General features: G+C 47.3%; 1 protein-coding gene across 8 annotated transcripts in view; it reads right to left on the reverse strand.

The window, feature by feature from the left end:
* Positions 1-15047, reverse strand: part of SEPTIN6 (septin 6) — a 71171-nt gene that overhangs the window by 46442 nt on the left and 9682 nt on the right. For all 8 annotated transcript variants that reach the window (XM_061179449.1, XM_061179447.1, XM_061179445.1 and 5 more), the window contains 2 exons: positions 10660-10774; positions 3044-3239 (listed from right to left, as the gene is read on the reverse strand). In XM_061179449.1, coding sequence (XP_061035432.1) covers positions 3044-3239; positions 10660-10774 — 311 coding nt within the window. The remainder of the gene's footprint in view (positions 1-3043; positions 3240-10659; positions 10775-15047) is intronic.

Raw genomic sequence — 15047 nt, forward strand, 5'->3', positions numbered from 1 at the left:
CCTACTTCAAGGACAGCTATCTCGAATAAACACACTGCCAGCCACAGAAAGATAAGGAACCAGCCCCGTCCACCTCCCCCCCACCCCAAGCTTCCTTGTTTTAAAGATATTGGTGGATTTCTATAACTGACCATTTAGGCCATTTGTTTTTTTCTCTCCCCACGTGTTAAATTCCCTCTCTTATGTTTTACATTCACCAATAAAGAGTAAGCCCGCAAAACCACAGGCCGCCTACCCTCGATCCCTATGAAAGCAGAACCCCAGGCCCAGGTGCTCTCTCTCTCTTTCTCTACCCTCAACCTCGCTGTGTAGCCCCAGATGTGCCTTGTCCTTTCCAGAACCTGTGAGTAATAAACCCTTTTTTCCCCTTCAAGTTTCCTGCCGGTTATTACTGAGGGCGTCTTGCAATCATAATAAGAGCCACAAGGGCCGGTCCAGCCGCAACATTGGTTATGGATAGGCTGAGACCAGTACAAAACGCTTGTCCAAGATCTCTGAGCTAATAAGTAGCAAGGTGGGATTTGAACCTAGGTCTGTCTGAGACCAAAGCCTGAGTTCCTAAGCACATCCCTTTCCAGCCTGTCCTCTGTCTCCCTCTCGAGTTCCTTTTGCTTCAGCAGCTTTCAAATGGTGCCCTTCTCCAGGACATGGCCTTCGTCACCGCTCTTCTCTGTCTGCCCCTGCACCCTGGGTAAAGCAGGGCCTTCTGATGCTCTCTTTCAGTGCAGCTGCACTGACCTATCTATGTCCTCATGGCCCTGTCAGAATGGAGAAACCACGGCTTTTTATTACAAATCCCTGGAGCTTACTCTACTCCTGTTCCCCAGCCCATTTCCCGGAGGCTTCTCAGTTTTACTTATGCGAGTTTGTATTATTTGATATAAGCATGTATCACATTTATAATCAGGAAAAACAGTAAGGATATTAAAACTATAAGAGAAGTAGATTAGCCTCTAAGGGCCTCTATCAGTTTGGTCCTCCCAAACCATCATCATGCAGGCGTTTTCCAATGTTAGATACGTCGACTATATGTTACTGTGAAAAACTTAATGGAGGAGATGCCGAGCAATCTGCAGCTGAGATTAATCACTCATACTGTGACCCAAATATCCCCTTTCCCCAGGGTTTAATTTATTCTCCACCAAACAAGATTAACACAATATGCAGGCCTATACAAAGCAGAGGTGTCCTTCGTCTAGAATTTCAAATGGAAAACAGAATTCAGTTCAATTATTAAGGAGCTAAATATATTTATTCATTATAAGGAAATGAGTATGGCTGTTGTTATTTTAAGGGAGAAATAGAAGAATTTGGGATATAGTTCATCTGAGAAGCAAGGGAATCCTCAAAGGATGAGCACTTTGCTCAAAATGATGAATGACCTTTTCTGCGAAGAGCACCTGTGATAACCATGTGACTTTTAGTTAAACGCAGATGGTGCCTGACGCTCTCCCCCTCCCTCAACCCAGCCCTCATCTCGTCCTCATCTGAGCCTCTCACTCCAGCCCTCACTGGCACACCGTTCTCAACCACCCACAGTCTCTCCTCCTACCTCTCTGCTTATTCCAGATCGGTCTCTTTCCAGGATGTCTTTCCCTCCATCTGCTGACTTAACATCCTCAGGTTTTTATCTTTAGCCCAGCGTTCATCTCACTCGGCTCCAATCCCTGGATGATCTTACGTGTGTCTGTGGCTGGAACATATCACCTGTACCTTGATAACCCAAGTCTGTTTCCAGCTCTAACCCTGCATATGCAGCTGCCTACCGATAAAGGTCATCTCCTCTCTCGATGGTCCGCAGGCAGCTCAAACTCAACACGTCCTAAACAGAGCTGATTCTTCTTAAACCTGGTTCTCTTATGGTAACTCTTACTGAATGCCGCCACCATCTGTCAACTCTCCAAAGCCAGAAATCCAAGCCTCATTCTAGATTCTTCTTTTGCCTTCCCAACCCCCAAGTCCTGTTGAGTCTACCTACTCAGTAGTTATCAAATCTGTCTCCTCTTCCCTGTCTCAGCACCTGTTTCACTGCTGGCCTCAATCAAATTGGTCCAACAGTCTCCTAATTGGTCTTCCTGCTCTCCAGCCCATCTCCACACTATCCCAAAGCCCCCTCTTCAAAGGCCAATTCGACTACATCATTCTACTTCATAAAGCTTTTCAGTGGCTCCTTATCTATACATTCTACAAACCCCTCCGTGATCTGGTCCCTGCTTACCTCTTCAGGCTCATCTCCCCTCACTTTTCCCCCAGCTCACGCCAAGCACCGGCCCAGGGGCACAGCAGGTATCGCGGGGCCCTAGGTTTACACGATTTGAAGGGCCCTCCAAGAAAGATCAAACAACACAATGACTGGAAATTAGTTCCAGGGCTCTGGAGGCACGTGTGCAACTGAGGACCCTGAAACAAGCTTCACTAGCTTCACAGTAACTCTACCCCTGGTCTAGCCAAACAGAGCAAGCTCAGCCCCCTAGAACATGCCACAGTCTTCCACATCCCTTTGCCTTTGTACAAGCAGCTGTCCCTGCCCGGGATGCTGTTCCCAACCTTCCCTTGTCTGTCCAGCAAAATCGTTCACCCTTCAAAGGCCAGCTCAGGGGCACCTCCTCTGTGCAGGCCTCCCTGACCTCCCTGCATGGAGCTGACTGTTCTCTCCTTCATGTTCTCATTGTAGCTTGTCCTTTACCTCTGTGTACCCTGTCCTTTACAGAGCAGGTCACACTCAAAGGAACTTGTTTGTTTAAGACCAGGTTTCCCCGTGAGTCTTTGCTTCAAGGGCAGAGACAAGGTCATTCCTTTTTAGATTGTCAGAGCACGGCAGGACCTGGCTCAATAAATGTCTGACGAATGGAATAGAAAGACATCCTGCTTTGGGCAAAGCGTGTGGAGTAGAACACTGAAATAGACAGGGACCCTGGGCGGAGGCGGCGCTAGTGAGCTCTCTGCTGCCTGCCTGCATCATCTGAGAGGTCCAGCGGGACCCCAGTGGTGAGCTCCTCCCCGTGGCCTCCCACTAGCCTCCCCACCCCACCGCCTCCCTTACCTGTCCTCCTTGTTGATCTGGTCCCCGAAGCCCACTGTGCTAACAATGGTGAGCTTTAGCCCCACGTTGCTTTCTTGAAGGTCATATGTATTGGACCGGAGCTGGACACCCGGCTGTGTGTGGGTGGCTGGCTCCCCCTCGAACTTGGTGTTGAACAGGGTGTCCATGAGGGTGGACTTGCCCAAACCTGTCTCTCCTGAAAAACAAAAGAATGAATTATGATGCATTCACACAATGACCACGCAGCCATTACACATCATGTTTTGGATGCATATTCACTGATATGGGAAAATGTACACGGTAAGACACTAAGTGAAGTGCACATAGAACTACATGGACTATTTGATCTCAGTTAAGTGAAGAAGAGTATAAGGAACTGCACCAACATATTAGCAGTGGTCATCTCGGGACAGTGGAACTGGGGTAATTTTTCTTAGTCTTCATATTTTTGTGTTATTTGAAAATTGAGTATGCATCGTTTTTATAATCAGAAAAAGAAACCGTGTTAAAGGCAGTGATGGCGAGGTAGAGTTATGCCTAGAAAGAGACTGGAAGGGCATACAATGTACTCTTACCAACAGTCATGTCTGGGTGGTGGGGTTATGTGCGCTTTTCACTTCTTTCTTTATGCTTTTCTCTATTTTCCAAGTTTTCTACAAGGAACATGTATAGCTTTCATAATAAAAATTTAAGGGCTATTTTCAAGTTTAAAAGAAAGGGACAGCAGTCCCTCATCAAATAAATATCCTCTCCTCTCAGTCCCCACCTCTCCCTGCCAGACCCAGACAGCACCCGGATATGTATCCCAGTGGGGAGACCATTTTTAGCTAATGGAGAGGGAATTTAGCAGGCCACAAATTACTCTTCCCTTTAAATTTCAAACAAGCCAGTCAATTGTTTGTTTAACTAACAGGCTGCGGGATACTAATAAATTGAACCCCTGGAATTTCAAAACCACTGGCTTTCGCACCAGGGCGACGAGTGGGGGAAGGGCTGCGGGAACTGGTGAACGTTTGTGGAGGTTATTCCTGAGAGACGCAGAGGATGTCAAGTCACGGCCAGGAACCAAGGACTGCGCTTTGAAGACCCGGGCTACCCTGCTGTTCTGCTATCATCACCCCTCTTCTCCCTTTCCCCGCTCCCAACCCTTGAGATGTGAGAATTGACACATATTCCCAGTTGGGAATGGGGGGAGTGGGTTTGCCCTGGGCAAATCCTGGCCTGGCAAGTCCCCTCTTGTGACCGACAGCACATATCTGCAGGGCAGTCCAGGGCTAGGGTTAGAGCTGCACAACCAATAACCGTAAATGGTCCATCTCCCCTCCCACCTCTGGGTGTGTCTAGCTTTGCATCTTGCAAACCTCTTTTATCCCCAATAATGAGCTATGAAGGCAGGAGGTGCTTTTAAAAATATCTGTCTATACTGAGAGCTTTCTGTATGCGGAGAGATCAGTGAGAGAGAGAGAGAAAACAAGGAGAACATTCAACTCAGCCTGGCTACCCGGCCCCCCAGCCCAATTTCATAGCCAGGTCTGACTAATGTGGTTGATTGCCAGGGTGCAGGGAAATGGTTCCTCACACAGATCGTGCTTCCAGCCAGGGTCTGCTATACCTATTAGCAGCAAAGACTCTCCCAGAAGAGGCCCTTTTTTCCCTCCCTAAAGGAACAGGAAGTATTTGGGTCCCCAGAAAAATTTGGTGAGGTGGGGGCCTTTGCCATGGGAGGTGGCAGACTTGGCTAAGCAACGGAATAAATCGCCCCCCTCCCCGCCCAAGGTGCGGGTGCCGCTCCACTGCAAAGGGGCCAGCACCTCTGAGACGGGAACACAGGGTGGCTGCCTCTCCCTAACTCGCCTTCCCTCTGGGCGTTGAAGCTTAAGCTACATTTTCGCCGGTCTTTGTATGTGCCTAATAAATTGTCCGTGTACATCCCCACTTTGAGACCCTCTCTCCTGTTCTGTGAGCTCTCTGCTGAATGCCCCGCAGCTCCTAGATCGTGGCGGGCCCTGACTCCCCAGCACCCAGAGCTGGCTCCCTGACTCCCTGATCCTAAGACTTCTCAGAGAGCAGGGGATGGGCAACTTCTGGTACTCCCCGGGAGCGCCTAGCAAGAGGCTCACACAGAGGCCTCAGGAGCAGTACCACAGAGGGAAGGGCCCGCCCTGTTTGCGCAGCTGTAGAAAGGGAGGCCGGGTGGGCCGGGCAGGGCAGGGCAACGGGGAAAATGACCACCCGGATGCCTGCCAGTGCAAAAGGGCTGTGGAAATTAGATGCTCAATGATGAGTGCCTGGAAGAAAAGACCCGGCGGGTGTCTAGGGAATTGTGATAAATGCAACATGAGAAGAGGGCAGAAAATCAAGTGTGCTTGTCCCATTGCTATCGAGTGCTCCCGTTCCAGTTTTCCATCAATGTGGAGCCTGGGGGAGGGGAGGGGTGGGAGCTCTCTCTCGATGGCTGGCACAGACCCAGCCTGAGCCTGGGATGTTGTCCTGGGCCCAGTACTGAGGCGGGGAGGGGAGCCACTCTCGGTTCAACTCAGATCAGGTCAGCAGATTCCACACCCCTGCAGGAAGGTGGGGACTTGGCAATTAGATTCCAGCAGGAAACCTGAGGAGTCCCGAGGGGTCAATTTCTCTCTCCTCCTCCCTCCTCAGAGTGTACAGCGGGGTTTCTTAACCCTTTTTAAATCATCTCCACCAGCCCAGAGGATTTCCCCTCACTTGACTTAATGTAGATAGGATCCTGGAAACACCAGGTTTTTAAAAAAGAATTCAATTTAAAACATGGAATATGAAATCTGCTTTTTCAAACTATACTCCCTGGGCTAGTCTGATGTTGACCTCTCTACCCTGAGTTCAAAACCACTGTGACAAAGAAAAGCTTAGCCCTTTTCCTCATCTGCTGTTAACATTTGCATCCTCTGGTACCTTGTGCAATTAAGTCCTTGCAAGTGATGAAATGCAGAGTCCCAGGCAGGTTATCACTAAATGACTGCGACCTAAGCCTAGCCCTTCCCCTTCTCTGGACTCCAGTCTCTTTTTCCATAAAATGAGCAGGTTTGAGTAGTAATAACAGCTATTGCTTCTGGAGCACTTACTATGTGGGCACCACTGTAAATACCTTACATATATTTCCTTATTTATTCCCTAAAATAAGGCTGTGTATTAGATAATACTACTATTTGTCCTTAATTTACAGATGGAGTAACCAAGCCACTTCCTAGCTATGTGAATGTGCCCCTGCTCTTCCATCTCTCTGCACGTCACATTCCTCATCTATAAAATGTGGAGGAAGAAACTGGCCCAGGGTCACAAAAGTAGTATGCGGCAATGCCAGCATTTGACTGCAGGCAGTCTGACACGGGAGCCCATGCATGTTCTAGTGCGTCCCATAGGTGTGATATGTTGTTTCATTCAGTCATTCAACAAATATTTAGAACCTTTAATAGGAGCCAGGCACAGGTTTAGGAGCCGGGGATACAGCAATGATCAGGAGCTAGTCTCTTCCGGCTCCGAATGTTGGAATAAACCAAGAGAAACGTCTTTGAGTTCAACCGGAAGGTGTCCAAAAGGGAACTCTCCAGGAACTCCTGTTGGCCAAGGGAGCCTATGGATGGGGACGAGGTCCTGCCTGGCTCTGTGACCTTGTCCTCTACTTCCTCCTGATCTTGCAGAGACCTGGCAAACAGTGGTGTGCTGGAGCCGGCTCGCCCGGCTTCCTGCAGCTCTTCCCAAGCCCATGTGCAGTGATGTCATGTTGGCAGCTTAAAACCAGCTATGGTGGGAATAATGACAGCACAAAAACTGGTAAATGCTACAAACCACGGCAACTTTTCTCCTGAGAGTGGGTTGTTTGACGCTGACCAGCACACCACCGCTGGCAGCCTGTCTTAGACAGGTGGATGGCTGCCTCTCCCAGAGACGGAGAGATGAAACCATCGCTCCCTGACCCTGAGAGAATGCTAGCTGCCCTTCCCCTCCTCTTGCACTGAGCCTCAATCCTGCTTCTCTTGTATGTTTTTTTTTCCAAGTTCAACAGAGCCCAGTTGAGCCTGGAATCCTGAGCAGTTTCAAAGTAAATATTATCATTATGACCCTTCGTGCTCGTCACAGGCATTCTCTGTTGCTGGCACATTCGGAGGGCTGAGTCTCTTTGGGGCTCTTTCCCAGCAGAACGTTTGCACTGCTGACTCTAGTGGTTCCTCCAACGCCTCCTGTACTATATCTAGAATCCTGGGATCCTAGTGATTTCCAAAGCTAAGCTAGTAGACTGGGAGTGGGCTAGTAGATTTTTTAGAACGGGAGGGGGACCTCAGCCCACTCGGTAATTACTGTCAACCACAGCGTCTGTTGGAGAGGAGCCATAATATGCTCACACCCATGTGCCTGGCCCTCTAAAAATAATGATCGTAGGTGTCATCATCAGTGCCCTTATGTATAAATTATGCTCTTGATTCATAAAAATTCTCCCTCTCAATCCCAGCATGCACATGCACACTTATGCACGGAGGGTACTCACTCCACTAGGCTGGGGCCTCTGATCAGCAGCCCAGCACCACAATAAACAATACTGTGATAAAAATATTCTAGATCTCTGTTAATAACCAAAGCCAGTGTTACCATAATTTTACACTTAAAATGCCCTATCAGAAAAGAAAAGAAAATTCTTTGGGGAAACATATTCTATGCCCAAACAGAACCGTTTTATAATCATCATTAAGGGAGTAAAGCTGACCGTTATGCACAGGCAGTAGGCATGAAAGTATGGTCACTGAAGGTCCTGCGAGAGAAACGATCACCTTCAGCAGCCAAGCTATGGATCCTTCGCCACGTCGGTGACACTACCCAGCCCCACGGCTGGGCTGAGATTGCAGCCTTAGAGCCACCGTAAGCCGTCTGTGACTTTGGCCCAAATTGTGGGTTCTCAGAGCAATGACAGGCTTGTGAGCCCAGCCAGAGAGGGGGATGCATGAGTTGCAGGCTTTTTTGGATCAGGGATGGGGAATGCAGTTAACCCAGTCTGGGTGGGTGCATCCAAGGGGTGCACCTGCACGGCTAAGAGGGGAGCTATTAGGGCAGCCATTTCCTGAAACTTCGTAAGTAGAGAGAGAGAGAGAGGAGGTGACTCCTTGGGTGTGAGGGTCTCCTTTCTACCCTGCCTCTCTTGGAGGGTCTGTCCTGGGCAGTTGAGTGATTCCATGCCCGCAGGTGCACAGTGAAGCAGTTGCATATGTACGATGCCTGGGTGGGTAGGGGTTTACTATTTCTCCCACTTGGGACTTCCCTGGTGGTACAGTGGTTAAGAATCCGCCTGCCAGTGCAGGGGACACGGGATCCACCCCTGGTCCGGGAAGATCCCACATGCCACGGAGCAACTAAGCCCGTGCGCCACAGCTACAGAGCCCGCGAGCCACAGCTACTGAGCCTGCGAGCCGCCAACTACTGAAGCCTGCACGCCTAGAGCCCGTGCTCCGCACAACAAGAGAAGCCATCGCAATGAGAAGCCTGCGCACCGCGATGAAGAGTAGCTCCCACTCACTGCAACTAGAGAAAGCCCGCGCGCAGCAGCGAAGACCCAACGCGGCCAAAAATAAAAATAAATAATAAATAAATAAATAAATATTTCTCCTGCTCACTTTGCCTTGAGCTTGGCTGCCTCTTCCTCCGGGCCCTAGAGGAGCCTGTGGTCCACATGTCCAATTACCCTACACTGCCGCCCTCAGAGAGCCATTCTGACCTATGCGGCCTCCCTCCTAAAGCTTTACTAGCCCACCCAATTGCACTTGGTTTGAGAGGCTGATGAGGGTGGGCCTGTCACTTCACTTCTCATCCCCTCAACTTCAGTGCAGGTCACCCGGAGCTCTGGGAGGAATGCCAAGGGACTCCAATATGTTTGTGTGGAAGTTTTTCAGTAATCAAATGTTATGTGAAATAAGCTGGCCATCAGCCAAAGATGGGAGAGATCAGGCAGTGCTAATATTGGATGTGATGGCATTTGATCTTGATGTCGATCACCATGACTGCTGTTTATTTTGTATCCCTCTCCTAATAGCACCTCATCGTAACCATGGGTAGACTTTTGGCATTTGAAGAATTAACAGCCTAGATCTGGACTCTCAGGCCCATGATATGTAAATCTGTGAAGCACATATTTTCATCTCATAGGTTCCAAAGCTGGTGCGTGAGAGTGAGTCATTTCACTAGTGAGTGAGCCTAGCTGACTGCCTGTCAACCATACTTAGAAGTGGCTTTGTTTTCTCTACTTGTCCGTGAGCGTGTAGCTAATTCTCCGACAGAAAATGATCTGAGGAGTGCCAGGGAGGGAGAAGAAAAAACAAAGAGTCCAAGAAAATGAATGACCTTAGTTACAAAACAGAACTTTAGACTACATTAGAGAGTAGAATATCCAATTCAGTAGTGGTTCACACCCTCAGTATGAATGAATTCCCCGTATGCTCTATACAAAAATAGGAAAAGGCAATTAGCAAAAGTGTTTGAGTGTTCCGACTAGCATGAAAACTGCCATTATTATGGTATTTATAGAATCATTAAGGTTTGGAGGTACGTCACTAAAAACATGCAGGTATGCCTTACCGCACTGTATAGTGAAAATTATACACTGTGATCGTGTTTGCAAATTTGGGATTATTTAAGGTCTAAGGACAGATTCTCAAAGAATGTCAACTGCTTGCTGTTCCTGAGATTTGTTTGGTTGGTGCTTGACAGTTTCCAAAGTGCTTCTGCATTCTCAAGAGATGTCTCTGGCAGCGGTTACCGAAGCAGTGGGAGGGACAAAGGGTCAGGCAGACCTGGGTCCTTGTCATGGCTCTGCCACTTATTCTGTGTTGCCTCAGCTAAGTCCCTTATCCCCCCGAGTTTCTTGGTCTCTGCCTGTTCCATGAGGATATGAATGCCACTTGGTCTGTTCACTTCCCAGAGTCCTAGTAAGGACCCAAATTGTTAACACGGGAAAGGGTTTGAGAAATGTAGTGAGTGGTTCCTGCGGGGATAATTCATGCATTCATTTCACATACATTATTGAACTCTCTTTGTGCTGTAATTAGCACAGTAGAGGTGACTAAGACATGGTTACCACACTTGAGACTAAAGGTCCAGGCACAGATACACTTAAAGGGAATAAAAAGAACTTGGCACACAGCTGTGTGGTCCCTGCACAGAGCTCAAACTGTACCAAGCACAGCAGGGCTGCAGAGGAAACAGACAGACCCAACCCACTGCCCACAGCTGGTAAGCAGGCATCTTTTCACAGCCATTACCTCCCTCCCAATTCTGCCCTGGCTCCTATTTTCTGCAGTCAGAACAAACCTGATAAGAGTAGCTGAGCCAGACAGCTCCCTTACAGAGTTTCCACTGGGTGTCACACAGCTCAGCTCCCCCCAAGGTATGGCCCCGCATTCTGGTCTAGGCAGGGAAAAATGTAACTACAGCCAGCAGCTCACCAAAACAAGCAGACGGATAAAAGAAGAAGAGGGGCAGAAACACTCCTGCAAATAGATCAGAATGACACACTATTGAACCTAATGACCTGCAGAGCCACACCCAGCCATTAAGGATCCATATTCTGTAATAGAATTTCCTGCTATGGAAATACTCACCCACGCACAGGATGTTGAAGCAGAAGCCCTGGCTGACTGACTTATTCACCAGCTGGTCGGGCAAGCTGTCAAACCCCACATGTCCAGCCAGGGGGACAGTTCGGCAACCTTCACCCTAATTTGGAAGGGGAGGGAGGGGAGAAAATGAAAATGTGCTTAAAAGCAACCTGGGTCTCACTTCCCCATCCAAATGCTCTCTGTGCTAGGAATTAACACCCACTGGGGCCCATCTCCCCTTAGCTAGTCTCTGATCCAAAGCAAAATGACCCATTCGCTTAGAAATCATGGATTCTTGGGTACAGTCACCCTTGAGGCTCCATAATGAACGTCACATAGTTCCAGACAGAGCAAACTACAGAGGGGGCTTGTAAGGGGTGGGAGGCCGGGGGGTCAGGGGGTGAGAAGGTTCCCAGCCTTGGGTTAATTCTCCTCACAGAGACTCAGTTTCCTTTCACGTCTGTCAAATGAGATAATATTACCTTACAGATGATTGGGAGACTCAAATATGCCAACACATGTAACGAGCTTAGTACAATGCCTGGAATACGTATAAGTATTCAGTAAATATGACAAAGGGACTTCAAAAAGCAATTTCTCTTCTCGGGACTTCCCTGGTGGTCCAGTGGGTAAGACTCCTCGCTCCCAGTGCAGGGGGCCCAGGTTCGATCCCTGGTCAGGGAACTAGATCCCGCACGCATGCCGCAACTAAAGATCCCTCATGCCCGTGACTGTCATCTGGCAAGATTGTTACCCTCACACATCTCACCCCACACCCTCCAGTGGAGTATTCTCAACAGACAACCATATGCCATCATTCAGTCCTGGTTTGTATATTCTGGGCCCCAGAGGGGTTCCTGAAGACAGCTGGGTTTCATGAGTGGCCTGCATCACTCAGGGCTACATTCACCCCCTTTTGCTTTTCCTCACCCTTTTCTCCACCTTTTTATCAAAGCAATCAAAAAAAGATCTAAGGGGCTTCCCTGGTGGCGCAGTGGTTAAGAATCCGCCTGCCAATGCAGGGGACACGGGTTCGATCCCTGGTCCGGGAAAGATCCCACATGCCGCGGAGCAACTAAGCCCGTGCACCACAACTACTGAGCCCACGTGCCACAACTACTGAAGCTTGCGCGCCTAGAGCCCTTGCTCCGCAACAAGAGAAGCCACCGCAACGAGAAGCCCGCGCACCACAACGAAGAGTAGCCCCCGCTCGCCGCAACTAGAGAAAGCCCGCGCGCAGCAACAAAGACCCAACACAGCCAAAAATTAATTAATTAATTAATTATTTTAAAAAAAAGATGTAAGTTTCCCACTGTTCATTCTTGGTCCTCGAGACTGCAGGGGAGACAGAAACCTAAGAGCCAGTATGCTTTATTGATGGAGCCTCCTACTTAGCAGGCATCGGAAATTGGGAGGGACTCAGAGTTGAGGTTTCCTGAGCCATATATTATCACCCCCGGCTGCCTCTTCCTATGTCCAAATTCAGCACCATGAAACTTCAAGTGCTCCAGGGCGTCTGGTCCAAGTGCCAAAAGATGAGGAAAGGGAATTTTCAAACTGAAGACAGTGAAGGGCAGCGGGGAGAACTCCACATCTTATTCTTAAAGATTTATTTCATTGTCAAGCCTCACCCAAGCACCTCCCACGTGCCCACAGTCATCTCCCACCTAGCCCAGTGCTGTGAGAGCCCTAAATAGCAGAAGAAAGAGTATGGCCTTTATTCCCTAGGCAATGGGGTTTGAAAGGGGCATTTTGAGTGTTTTGAGCAGGGAGGGCCATGACACAAGTAGTCTTTTCAAAAGATCATTCCAGCTGCAGGGCTGCAGGGCGCTTGATCGATGGGAGGAGAGAGGGAGCAGGGGCAGGAAGACATATTAGGAGAGGACTCCAATAACGCTGAACTGGCAGAGTGACAGCCAGGCACTGTGACGATAAATGCTGCTTGAAGTGAACTGATCTGACTTGGGACTCAGGAGGGAGGAACAAATTTGAGAGCCGTCCTAAAGAAAGGATGAGACTCGGTGAATGATGGGGCAGAGAGAGTGCGGGAGCAATCAAAGCTATAAGGCTGCAAGGTCCTACGCCTGGGAGATTGGATTGATGGCACCAAGGGCAGAAAGAGGGAAGCCAGGAAAGGGTGCTTTAGTGGAAAAGTCGAAGATTCTAGTTTTAAATAGCCATTATTTTAAAATTACATTTATCAGGTTTTTTATAAGAGTAATCCATGTTCGCTGTAGAAATTTTAAAACATATGGAAAATTATAAAGAAGAAAATAAAAATCACCCATAATATCACTCTCCAGAGATAATCACTATTAGTATTTACATGTATTTCCCTACAGTCTATATATAATACTTTTTTTTCTTTTTTCTTTTACAAAATAGGGATAATCCTGCATATTCCTTTTCATCACCTGGCTTAATAACCTGACACTTAACATAGTATGGATGTTCTCTTGAGTAATTAAGTATACTTCTAAAACATTACTTTTTTGGCCACACAGCATTCCATTGTAGGAATTTACCACATTTGCTCAACCAGTGAAATGTCTTCCACTACTAGACATTTAGCGTGTTTCCAAGTTTTCAACATTATAAGTAATAATTCTTGTTCTTACAGGTTTGCATAGTCTCTGATTATTTCCTTAAGCTAAATTCCTAGAATTAAAGCCTGCTGGGTCCAAGGCCACACACATTGGAAAGACTTTGGTACACACTGAGAAATCATTCAACAGAGAAGATTACAAATGTCTATTTCTAACGCCAGTATGCGAGACTGTTTACACATACTTAGACCAGCACTGAGTTTGAGGCTTTTTAACCATTGTGAATTGAATCATTGCAAAATGGCATCATGTAACTTCATTTGCATTTTATTAGTGAGAGTGAACTTTTTTTATTGTTCAACTACATATGTGTATTGTGTCTATGTATATGTGAGTTGCCTATTCACGTCTTTGTCCATTTTCTTAAAATGGGTGCTTGTCTTTCTCTTCTGGATTTGTAAAAGCATTTTCTATATTAAAGAAAACAAGATAGTTTTGATTTTATGGTGACACATCTACCCACTAAGTACTTAGGAATATGGGATTGTAGGCTCAGGGAGAATTCAGGACTGAGATATAAATTTAGCAGTGAGAGGTATGAAACTGGATGTGTTCTTCAAGAGACAGTACAGGGAGAAAAGAACTAAGGACTGAATATAAGCAATGCCCACAAGTAAGGAATGGGAAGATGAAGAGAATTCTTCCAAGGGGAAGGGGGATGATCAGAAAAGTAAGAGATGACCCAATAGTTTTCTATCACCAGAGGCCAAGATTGAAGTCAGGAAGGATTACAGAGAAACGACCATTGGTCTGGATTTGGTAAAGTCCACTGGTAACTTTTAGAATCCTTTTTTCTTCTGTATCTTTTTACCCGGTGTCCAATACACCTAAGTTAACTGGCAGGTTTGGGGACTAGGGAACATGGAATCTGGGTAATGTGTCTTTCTTGCCAATCAAGATTTAAGCAGCAAACTGTATGTCTCAATCCTTGTAGTTGAGAAAGCTTCGAAAATGAATTTGTATATGCAGTTCCTGCTTTAGGAAATCCTGCCTAGTGAGCACCATTCACTCCTGCTTTGATGAATCTTAGATGTCAAGGTCAGCGTTATGAATATCAGTCCTCATTGTTCAGAGGTAAATACGTAACGGTGAAAAGGACAGGACATCGGGCTGAATGGACACTGACCCCAGGACAGCCCCTGGAAGTTTCTTCCCTCTTCCCTCTCTAAACCTCTGATAGCTTAGCTCTTTCCTCTTTCTCCTTAACGTGGCCTGATTAATTGAGGACCTGACTGCTTTGATTGCAGTTAATTGAATGTTCCCTGGATTACAAAGTGCACAAAAGGAGATGGAACTGGCAACTTGGCCCAGGACGTCTGACACTAAAATCTTAAGTTACCATCTTGAGTAGCAGGTGGTGCCACGTTTGACGCTTTGAACTGAGAGGCTAGAAAGGCCACAGCCACCAAAATGTTAAATGGCCCATCTCCCGTGACCTGCAACCTCCCCTCGGGATCTACTCTAGAGAGACTCACATGCCTGTACAAAGGTCCATGTACAGTACAAGGAAACTCATTACAGAATTATTTATAATACTGAAAACCTAGAAAAAAAAAAACTAAATATTTTTCCGACAATGGGAAAAATATTGGGTTGGCCAAAAAGTTCGTTCAGCTGTTTCATAGGTTGTGACAGAAAAACCAAACAGTTAACTAAATTATGGTACGTGCATATTCTGGAATATTCCACAGCCATTAAGAAGAATGCAGTAGGTCTAGAAACAGAGTCACAGATGTAGAAAACAAACTTATGGTTACCAGGGGGTAAGGGCGGGGAGGGATATAT

Source organism: Eubalaena glacialis, chromosome X (genome assembly GCF_028564815.1).
Source record: "Eubalaena glacialis isolate mEubGla1 chromosome X, mEubGla1.1.hap2.+ XY, whole genome shotgun sequence".
Taxonomy (NCBI): domain Eukaryota; kingdom Metazoa; phylum Chordata; class Mammalia; order Artiodactyla; family Balaenidae; genus Eubalaena; species Eubalaena glacialis.